The sequence below is a fragment of the Cibotium barometz genome, chromosome 1 (assembly GCF_041138505.1).
Source record: "Cibotium barometz isolate CiBa-2024 chromosome 1, ASM4113850v1, whole genome shotgun sequence".
Classification (NCBI taxonomy): Eukaryota; Viridiplantae; Streptophyta; class Polypodiopsida; order Cyatheales; family Cibotiaceae; genus Cibotium; species Cibotium barometz.
Window position 1 is genome coordinate 47,701,747 of NC_141046.1, and position 11,689 is coordinate 47,713,435.

Consider the following 11,689-nt stretch of genomic DNA (forward strand, 5'->3'; position numbering starts at 1 on the left):
TTCATAAGGGGGAAGCCAAGTTTGTGCATGGCTGGGCATTAGATCACATTTGCGAAAAGGTAACCAGGTTCTAAAGGTAGACAAGATAGACTAAACAGTTTTAGAGGTGTGTGAATGATGATGTCTATAATAGAATTGGATTAGGAAGAGGATAGGATGTACATGTCTCTCACTCCTCTAGTCTTTAGTGAAAATTGGATGCATGTGCTTGTTGCTACCATTGATGTGATGCTAATAAGAGGAGAAAAATACATAGAAATGGATGAGCAAAACTAGGTTCTTTGACCTCAGTATTCATGCTAGGTGTTGCAAACTTTGTTGATGATTTTAAAAGTGCATCATCAAGCACAAATAGTTTTGAAAGTGTGTCATCAAGTACAAATAGTTTTAAAAGTGTGTCATGAAGCACAAATAGTTCTGATAGTGGAATGTTTGCATCTTAGGAAACGATGGAAGAAAAAGTGCTACCATGCTAGGTGCAATGAAACTCTACAGAGAAAATCGACCCCAATTCTCAGTGGTTAAGATATGCTTAAAGTACATGAGGAGTTCTCTAATAAATGGGGTGAAGAATTGAACAAAGTAGTTGCCAATAGTGAGAAATAAATGATAGCCAACAAAGTCAAACTTAGCTTAGAGTTACCACCCCCAACAACTACAAAGGTATATAAATATTCATGGGCCATGTTGTGTATTCTTTATATTCTATATGAAAATTGCAAGACCATTGTAAACTACTAATAGTATTTGAATGAATTAAAAAATGCACTAGTTAGTACACCAATCTTGAGACCACCCAAATGGGACTTAATCTTCCATGTTGTACACATTAATGTTTCAAACTTTACAATTAGGTGTGTGTGTTGGCACAAACCAAGCGAATACAAGTTACACTACCTTGTTTGTTTTTCTAGTAAACAACTTAATAATGTTAAGAGAAACTATACCACCATAGAAAGAGAAGGATTGGTCATGATCTATGATGTAAAAAAATATAACCATTATCTATTTGCCAATAAGTTTGTTTTCCTTGTGGACCATTAGGCTCTATCATATCTTGTAAACAAGCCTAGCACAATTGAATACATCACATGCTAGTTGCTTTTACTTTTGGACTTTGACTTTACAGTCACATTAGGAAAAGGATCACGAAATGTTTTAGCTGACTATTTTCCTTGAATTCCTAATGGGTGAACCCGAATAGGCATTAATGATGATCTTCTAGATGTGTGTTTATTCAAGTTGGATTTGGTATTTGGATGGGGTGATGAGATATCATGGTACCTTCTTGCATATGGCTTTCACAAAGATCACTCACATTAAATAAGGATAAATGCATCGAATTCTCAAGATAGGTCCACCTTACCAGTTAATAAGCGGGATAAATGTGTAAGCTAGGATGATTTACTAAGGAGATACATTTAAGAGGATAAATTTGTAAATGTGTTGGAAGAAGCACACTCTTTAATAATGGAAAGACATTTTATTAGTGAGGTAATGGCTCATAAATTTCTACAAGCAAGTTTATGGTGGTGGCATAACATAATTTAGTGATGCCTTGCAATTTATCAAAGGATGCAAGGAGTATTAACATAATTTAGTGGTGCCTTGCAATTTATCAAAGGATGCAAGGAGTATTAACATAATTTAGTGGTGCCAAGGAATTTATCAAAGGATGCGAGGAGTATCAAACGATTTGCTATGTTGTAGCAAGACACACTCATGGAAATAATAGTCATATAAACTTTTGAGAAGTGGAGAATTAACTTCAGAGGACACATCAGTCATGCCGCATGACGCAATTCTCCTCATTGATTTTGCCAGATAATATTGATGCTCTTTGTCGCCCCTTTTATATGTGATTACAAGAGATGCTCTAAGTTGATCGATTCAATAGTTGTCCATTAGACAACATAGATACTCTCTGTCACCCCTTTTATATGTGATAACAAAAGATGCTCTAGGTTGATTGATTCAATGAGAGAGTGACCTTGGCCACCTTAAAAGAATGTAGATACCATAGGCCACCAAGTCTACGATCCTCTAACAAGTTGCTAATGTTACCAAAACTAGACTCCTGATAAATAAGGAGCAATCAATTTGGTTTCTTGATATGCTTGGATAACTTTTGCAAAGACTTGGGATATATGGTTAACTTGAGAAATACTTTGGGGGGGTAGCAGAAGCTAGACAATTACTAGCACAATGGTGGGTTGATGTGGCCGCAATCATTCAACTTCCCCATGCTATCTGAGTGGATGCACCTCACCCTTCCACTAGGCCAATGGGGATTGGACCAATATGATCTCGCCTTGACGTTGGTGGTCTGGCTTATGGAGAAGAGACCAAGGCCGACAGGTTCGTATCCCACATGAGAGGACCTCCACAATGTTTACTTAACATTAACCCAAGATGTCAAATTATTGAAGAAGGAAATATATTAGGCTATTAGGCATCTTAAAAGGCATTAATGTATTAATGAATGATAGATGAGAGTGGGCTATAGAGAGGTTAAAGAGAAAACTCACAACATGGCAAGGAATGCAAGCTAATCTAGAAAAGATAATCAATCACTTCATCATCCCCATTATCGTATACTTTTTCTCTCCTGTTGGTCTAGGGATCGTGGCCAACGGTAGTCCTATGCAAGAGTTTTCTATGGGGGGGACTTGGATCAAGGATAAAGGTTTCCAAGGTCATGTGAGTCTTGTGCACACTTCCCAAAGGAAAAGGGAGGTTTGGTGTTCTAGACCTAGAGGCCACGATTACCAATTTAGCAAGCCAAGTGTAGCTAGAGCATGGCTCAAACTAGAAATTAGGCTCCTTTTGAGGACTTATTAGAAGATGTTTTTGAAGGGTTATAAACCATGGAAGGAATTAAGTAAGGTAACAATCCCTTTGGGACCACTTGCCCTAAAAGAAGTGGGATCCTCTCTCTTCTAGAGATCCTTCTAGAAAGCTTGGCTCTAATTCAAACCCTTCTCATGAGCTAGAAGAACTTGAAGAGTATTCACAACCTTTGAGGGTGACTCTATCTGGTTTGCAAGTTCTTTAACTGAACTCACCACTCATAAGACGAGAAACTAAAAGCATGGTAGAGAAAGAAAGAATAATGAAAATAATTTTTCGATAATAATCATTTTATTTATTTATTTCAAGAAGGCATGCCTTTATTTAAGAAACAACAGTAAAAGAAGTGAAGAGAAGGACATGTTGCAAGTAAGATTTTTGTCACATCCCTTCCACGAAAAGTAAGTCATCCCCCACCCCCTTGGCCCGCCCCAACCCCACTTTTTGAGGAGCCATATTTATTGTAAAATTTTAAACTTTTAAGTGGCATAGGTGGCTTCATCTCATTCGCTAATTCTTATTTTTGTATCTTTTGTGGGCTCTTTGTTGTACTTGTTCTAGCTATCAAGCATGAACTAATAGGCTTCTCTTACAAATGGTGACCTTAGCTCCTCTACCCTAGAAGTACCCTCTCATAAGATTGGTCACATACACCATGCCACGATAAAGAAGTGTTTATCAGCGCTAATGCAAAAGTGTGGAGTTGTTCACACTGGTGAGGGATATTTTGTATGGGCCATATGTCTAGATATTTTGTATGGGCCATATGTCTACTCCGATAATCGAGGTTGCACACATGTTAGCTAGGAAACATGGAAGCAGGAGGCCATGTAATTTCGGCCATTTTGTGGGGCCTCACATTAGAGTGGACAACCCAAGTGGCTAAACTTAAAAGCCTAAAACAAGCCTCCTACAAGATAGGTCATAGGACCAAGGCCATCACACCACACAAAAAAAAAATAAAACAAAAAAATGGCCATCACACCACACAAAAAAATAAAACAAAAAAATTTATTGGGACTTGAGAAAGAGGAATGAGGAGTGTTTATTATTGGGAGTGGTAATTGTAAAGAAGTGTGCACTGACCTTTGGTCCGTGGTTTTCCATGCTACCCACAGTTTTATGGGGGAAAAGTCTTTCACCACGCACTAAGGCCACGGGGTGCTTTCCACGTCAGCGGTGCTTTTTCGCTGCGCGGTGCGCCCTCATCGTCTTACGATAGAGCGCAGCGGTTTTTTGGAAATTTTACTCTTGATGTGAAGAGATGTGGCGCCGAGCAGTATGCGCTTTGGCCTCCGCCTCCGCCTCCTCCTCCTCCTCCTCCTCCTGCAGTCGGAGGCGAACCCTAGCGGTTCGTGGCTTTGCTGCGCTCCCGCAGAACAACTCGGCTGAAGGCCTCTCCTCTAATGACTACATGCAACTAGAAAGTGCATACAGCGCCCACAAGTAAGTCCCCACCCCCCTCTCCCTCTTTCACACACCCCCCCCTCTCCCAAACGAAAACATCACTGAGATCTGACCCATCATGTTTCCCTTGATGTCTATGTGTGTAAATGTGAGTACGACATCCAAAACGCACGGACATACATACATGAGAGACACAAGATGTAACCCACATCGATATTGTGCATTCAGTTATGTGTGTGTGTGTGTGTGTACATATAAAGCATTGAAGGTCCTTACTCCTTGAGTATGGTTGTATGGATGCAGTTATCATCCCATACCGACCGTGTTTGCACGGGGGAAAGATGTCACAGTGTGGGATCCTGAGGGTCGAGAGTATCTCGACTTCCTCTCTGCCTACTCAGCTGCAAACCAGGTCTTACACAACACAACCTATTTTATCAGCTCTCAATTTGCTCTCCTTTTGAAGTATTATAATATATGCATGGGACGATTGTTCCTCTGCAGGGGCATTGCCATCCAAAGGTCATCAATGCTTTAGTAGAACAAGCACAGACATTGACATTGAGCTCAAGAGCTTTCTATAATGACAGATTCCCTCTTTTTGCCAAGACTCTCTCCAACATGTTCAATTATGACATGGTGCTCCCTATGAACACTGGAGCGGAAGGTGTTGAGACTGCACTCAAGGTGGCAAGGAAATGGGGCTACGAGAAAAAGGGCATCGAGAAAGACAAGGTCAGTCAGAAATGGGCATATGGAGCTCACTAATGCTTTGTCATGAAAATCATACAGAAAATTTTCGTATACTCATTCATACCAAGTCAAAATATTGACAAGACGTGGAAGAAATGAAGTTGCATTGCCTCTTTTTACTAAAAAATGAAGCTGACAACGAGTCCAAAAAGTTGTGTAGATACATTCTTTCAGTAATATGCAGAGAGTTATGTCTGCCAGTTGAGGTTTTCCTCTTCATCAAGGGACATCTCTTTCAGTAGGCCATACCTTTAGGTAGAACATGCCTCCTTTGGTAGGATGTGTTGTCTCATAGTTGTGAAAGGATTCATCCCCGTATGAAAGGTTGGGTCATGCAACTTATGCACTCTCGTGGCCATATTTCTTCCTATACAAAGTTTACATGAGGACTTTTGGATCTTAGTCTATCTAGCCCTAGCCCTTTGGTACATACAACAAGGCATAACAAAAAATTTTAACACACCAAATGCTGTACAGGGAGACATTCTATGAGCATAGTGTGAAGCCACCATGACTATGTGATAGCCAGTCTTGAGATGCATCACGCTGAAGATAGTTTCTCCTATGAGACAATTGAAGGTATCATCAATTGACGGAATCAAAAGCCAATTCTTTAATGTTAAACTTGATAATCCATCCACCCCCACCCCCCCCCTCCCCCCCCCCCCATAAAGGCATCCACACCATCTAGTGGAGCTAACAAATGACAACTTTTGGTATTTGATAAAATGTGAATACACATGGACAAGTAGATGCTTGTGACAATGCCATGCATGTAAGACATTTATAGACAAGCCTCTAGGGCATCATTTTTGCTTGTCGAAGACTACACATATATTATTGGACAGAGTTATGGAGTAATAAGTTTGTCCTCATGAGTCTGGATCGTAAAAGGAGGAATGAGCTGTCAGATATCCATGCTATTGTAATGTTGAGCATTGGCTAGCTCATGCATGTATGGCTCCCATTATGTGTAGAAGCCATAGTTAGAGCAACTCGACTCTCAATGTCCTCCTATCAACACGAGATAATGACCTGGAAGGCTAGAGGGTGTAGAGATGACACACTGTCAAATAGGCTACATGCTAGCGCGTATCGTTATCTCCATAATCACCTACTCATGGGATGGGTACACTTTACTCACGAACACTATCCATAGGTTGTGGGTGCCCATATTGTTTTGGATGTGACTAGCATTACCAGCGGCTGCTCCACGTGGAATGTTCATATATCTGAGTCTGCACCTACTACACTATGATTGGGGAGAGTTGTATGGACCGAACACAGTTCACAGAAGCTATTTACTTAGTTACACTCCAACCCATGTCATTATATACCTACCTTTCATTCTTACTTCTATTTCTTCCTTGTTAGTAATTCCAAAGCTTTCTTCATAGGAGCGGATGGGTGTGGAAGTCAACCATTTATTGTATCACATCAATAGCATAGTATTGTTCTCCATCTCTGTTTGCAATTTGAGTTTAAGTTTTATGCTATGAAAGATCCCATATTTTGAGCGTTCCATGTATATACCACTCGTGGTACCATCTTACATGGTATCAGAGCTTTGGCTTGGTACAAAGTTTCTTTGCTAGTTGTCGTCTAACAGAATAGTAAGAGATATGGCTTCTTCCTCAAGGCTTCGTTCACAACCATTTGGTGTTGATGAAAAGCTCCAGGGTACCATTTACTTTCTGTTCAGAGGTGGAGGTTACTGTGTCCTCTTATAAGCTTTGGAAAATTGTTGTCAGTGTTAAAGTTCATTCTCCACCCATGTGGATTGTTATTTACCTAACACTAATCCTTTGGATTAGCTCCTAATTTGGTCAGGGTTGGGGATCCCTGAGGTTAGGGGAAGGCTGCAGGCAGGTTACATGTGGCTAGGATTCATTATTAGTGATAATCCATGGTTATTGGCTATTTATAGCTGGATTGTTATTTCTAGTGGCAACAGTTACTATATAAGTGACTTATGGGTTACTGAGATTGCTTCCATAAGACACTTGATATACGAGCTAAGCACACAAGATTAGAACATATAGAAGGGTGCAGGCAAACTCACCTCCCAATTGTAGATTCCATCAAGAATCTTCCCCGAGCGAGGGGCCAAGGTTCCACTCCCTAGTCAGCTCTGGCTTTCCATATCACTAGAGCGTGTCCTAAGAGACCTTTGGCAAGACCACCTGTGAACCGCTATGTCCATGGCATGAGTCTGGTCTAGGCATAGACCATCAGCCAAATAATATGACTGAATGAATCTCAATAACCCATAAGCCACTTATATAGTGACTACTGTCGCTATAAATAACAATCGAGCTATAAATAGCCAGTAACCATAGATTATCACTAATAATGAACCCTAGCCACACTTGTAACGTGCCTGTAGCCTTCCCCTAATCTTAGGGCTCCCCAACCCACCCTGACCAGATTAGGACCTACTCCAAAGGATTAGTGTTAGGTACATAACATATTTCCCCTCGTAAGACCTTTCCTCTCTTTCCTAACAAAATCAGGGAATCTCCACTCTAAGCTACCAACTGTCTCCCAAGTTGAGTCCTCCACCGCCTTCTTAATCTTATACTCAGGGATTAACTTATTCCTAAGTTTCCTCTCCCTGAAATCGAGTATAAGCTCTGGCCCATGTGGAACAAACAACAAGTCCTCAACCTCTACTAGCTCCTAAGGTGTAACAACGTTATCCTGAGCTCCCAGTTTCTCCTTGAGTCTACTCACTTGAAAAACTTGATGAACTTTTACAATGGGAGGCAATTCTAACTTATAAGCCACCTCACCAATCCGTTTCAGGATCCTATAAGGTCCACAGTACCTAGTACCTGGGGGACAACGAGGTCCAGACCAGTCCCAAACCTTAGCAGCAGCAGCAGCAACAGCAACAGTCTTCTTCCCAGCCGGGTAAGGATACTCAGAACAGTAAAGACAGTAAGGACAACAAGTCTCAGAGCACCTCAAGCACTAAGAAAACCACAAAGGCTAAGCCTAAAAAGATGCTTGAGGAGAAGGCCAAGGAGGGCATACCTCCAGCCAGAGGAGCAAAAGCGGTACTAGATGAGAATCATTGTTTTTTTTGTCATCAAGTAGGCCATGGTAAGAGGGATTGCACTGAGTTACAGCCTTATAAAGCCTCCAAAGCATCCTCCTTTCCTTATAGGAGCACATGGGTGTGGGGCATAGCCATGTGTCTTATCACCTCATGATTACAATATTGCTCTCAATCTCTGTTATTATACAATTTGAACTCAAGTTTTGTGCTGAGAATAATCTTACTACCTGTGAGTGTTGCCTGCATACACCACACTTTATATTCTCTTACATCATTGCTGTACAGATAAGATGTTTGCCACATCAGCATCATTAGCATGCATTCCTAACTTGCTGATGATTTGCTGGCTACCGCCAGCTTCCCATCTTCCTCCCGAGAATGCCCACCCTTGGGCTATACCCTACTCCATACTGTGTCTTTACACATGCATGTAGGTAATGGATAGATCTTTCAAACTACTGAGATGATACGTATTTCTTACATTTTCAAGGCCATTTTTTGTCTATTTTCTCAGGCTATCATCATTTCATGCTGTGGTTGCTTTCACGGACGCACGCTGGCTGTGATCTCAATGAGTTGTGACAATGAAGCTGTTGGTGGATTTGGTCCTCTAATGCCTGGCCTTGTCAAAGTGGAATATGGCAATGCCGATGCCCTTGCAACTTTGCTTGAGCGTAAGAAGTGAACATAGCTGCCTAAATGGAGGAGCTCATGAAACAAAGATTCAATGCTTTTTCTCATGCGTGCATCGGTGGGTTGTGCATGTGTGAGAGAGAGCTTATCACAGTACTTACTTTTTATCATCTTTGCTCTTATGCAGAACATGGAGATCATGTTGCTGGGTTCTTGTTTGAACCAATTCAGGGTGAAGCTGGGGTAAGGATTTTGAGCTATGTTTTTTAAAGATTTAACTCTATATGGGTTTATAGGTTGGTAACCTGGCTCATAGAGAATCTGTCAAGATGTTGAAATATAGGGTGCACTTGTAAACATGCATGTATTTCCTGTGGTTTCTTGTTGTAAGACTGATGCTATTTCCTCAGGTGATTATTCCCCCGGATGGCTATCTGCGGAGGGTTCGGGATTTGTGCTCCAAACACAATGTCTTAATGATCGCTGATGAAATCCAGACCGGCTTAGCACGGACAGGGAAGATGCTCGCATGTGATTGGGAGGATGTACATCCTGATGTTCTGGTATACAAGTTTTTAAAGATTTTTACAGACTGTATGTTCTGTTCATGCATGCTGGTAACTTAGCACATAATTTTTCTGTCAGATTTTGGGTAAGGCACTTGGTGCTGGGGTGCTGCCAGTCAGTGCGGTTCTGGCCAACAAAGAGGTCATGCTTTGTATTAGGCCAGGTGAACATGGAAGGTGAGGTACATTTTACTCACATTTATTATAAGGGTATCCCACTAACAGAGTGTGAAACAGGTAGTCTTTATGGTTGAAAGAAGGATAGTATGTTTTGTTTTTGGTACGATCACCTCAAGTCCTATGCTCTCTGTGTGAATGGCAGTACATTTGGTGGCAATCCATTGGCGAGTGCAATAGGCATAGCTGCATTAGAGGTCATCCAAGAAGAAAAACTGGCTGAAAGGTGATTTTTTTTTCTTAACTGGATGTTTGTGTGCTGCAAGTTGCTGCCATCCATGTCTATCATCCGAATTTCTGAACTATTTGCAGAGCTGCAAAAATGGGAGAAGAGCTGAGAGGGCTCCTGTTGGAGGTACAAGCGAGACATCCCACTTTAATCAAGGAGGTGAGAGGGAGAGGCTTATTAAATGCAATAGAGATGGATCCAGTTGGCTTGGGGACTCTCTCTGCATACGATGTATGCCTCAGCTTGAAGGATAGAGGCATCCTGGCAAAACCAACTCATGATACAGTCATCAGGCTTTCTCCTCCTCTGACAATCAGGTAAATGTTTATTTGTTAGATATGCTAGGGTTCTCTTCATTATCCGTATGCTGCATTTGTTTACTTATCACCTTTACATGTTGCTGCCACATAGATCGAGTCATCTGCAGGCCGCAACCAAGGCGCTGAAGGATGTGCTGGAACATCATAGGCGCTGAAGGATGTGCTGGAACATGATGTTCCAGCCAACACATCACAATCCATGAGTCAAAATGCATCCAAAAAAGGAGAGCCATGTCACCGTTGTGGTCTGTATAGATGAAAGAAGAGTCTAAATTACAGCCAAAGATCCCCAATAGTGGGGGTGGGGTGGGGGTATCATCACCGTTAAGTTTGAAGATATGAGTGGGAAGCCAAACCTTATAACCTTTTCAATGATTGTGATTATGCCTTGCAATGACAAATCTACTGGACATTCACGGCAATGATTGGCCAGGTAATGCCATAAAAGCAGACTCGAGGCCTTGTAATCTAGAGCTGTAGATCTTGTCATGCTTTGGGTCTCATGCAACTTTTCTCTTTATGAGCATGCTTGCGCTGTCTTGTTGATACTCTCACAAGTGTTTTTTCGCAGTATTTCCTTAAAGTTTAAAGTGACTTGCAAATCATGGCATGACTATAGAAACTCCCGAAACGTAGTTCACATCTTTTTATATATTGCTTTGAAGTGTCTATGTCATGGCCAATGCTGTTGTGGTAGAATTAAAACACAAGTAAGGGTGTGTATATGTGTAGAGAGACAACCCATGTAACTAGCCACGATGTGGAAGGTCTAAAAATTTAGTCATCAACAAAGTAAAATTAGAAGTAAGAAATCAAGTTATATTCATTGGAGTTAAGAGTACACATGCAGTAACACGCTACTCCGCAATGAGCACTGTTAGAGAAACATACTATGAGAGAGAAAGAGAGGGAGCGAGCATGACGTGATCATCATGGACACAGCCTTTGACTAAGGTTTTGTGGGGGGACGCTCTTGGGGCACTAATAGGAGGGGACTGGCATTTTGTATGCACGCTGGGCTGCTGGCTGAGCTCCGGGGGTTAATTTGATCTCATGATCTACTTCACGAGATGGAGGCATCTCAGTCAGCTCTTCAGGAAACACATTTGCATACTCACTTAACCACTCTGGTTCTTTAGCCTTGCATTTTATGTCTACTGGATTCATTTTAACGACATACACAGCTTGCCTCTTTCAATTTGTAAAGTCCAATTGACAAATTCTAGTTCTATAGAATCATAACCAATGTTTTTGGTGAGCTTTAAAACATTCACATATCTCCAAATATATGATCGGCACAACGTTGCATCAACAATATCCTCACATGATTCCTTTGCAACAATAGGTAAGATTTGCCTAAAGTCACCACTAAAGAGCATAATTTACCAAACACTATATCACTTTGCATGATATCTTTTAATGTCTTGTCCAATGCTTCATATGCATACCTATGCCTCATCCCAAATGATCAATCTTGCAAGCTTCAACATCTCGGCCAATGGGCTCTCAGCTTTTATATTACATTTGCGAAAAGCATTCAAAACTAATGGGATTTTGAAGCATAAGTGTGTAGTGCATCCATTTGAAAGTAACAATGTATCTATTTTCAAAGATGCACATGCTAAAGCAACTTGATTATCTGCACATAATCAAGATAGCAAGGTATTATATAGATATGTTTTGCCTGATTCAC

General features: G+C 41.1%; 1 protein-coding gene across 1 annotated transcript; it reads left to right on the forward strand.

Moving 5' to 3' along the window:
• The first annotated feature begins 4,029 nt into the window (after positions 1-4,029).
• On the forward strand, positions 4,030-10,151 carry LOC147642098 (ornithine aminotransferase, mitochondrial-like). Its single transcript, XM_086802088.1, has 10 exons — positions 4,030-4,296; positions 4,561-4,669; positions 4,762-4,992; positions 8,586-8,745; positions 8,892-8,947; positions 9,115-9,267; positions 9,350-9,447; positions 9,593-9,673; positions 9,760-9,993; positions 10,088-10,151. Exons 1-10 carry the CDS (start codon positions 4,115-4,117, stop codon positions 10,149-10,151), a joined length of 1,368 nt encoding a protein of 455 aa, XP_086658214.1. The 5' UTR covers positions 4,030-4,114.
• Positions 10,152-11,689: the final 1,538 nt, after the last annotated feature.

Coding starts and splice junctions, on each gene's coding strand:
- LOC147642098 (XM_086802088.1), top strand. CDS start 4,115: ATGTGGCGCCGAGCAGTATGCGCTTTGGCCTCCGCCTCCGCCTCCTCC. Junction 4,670..4,761: donor CCTACTCAGCTGCAAACCAG/GTCTTACACAAC, acceptor GTTCCTCTGCAG/GGGCATTGCCATCCAAAGGT. Junction 9,994..10,087: donor TCTCCTCCTCTGACAATCAG/GTAAATGTTTAT, acceptor GCTGCCACATAG/ATCGAGTCATCTGCAGGCCG.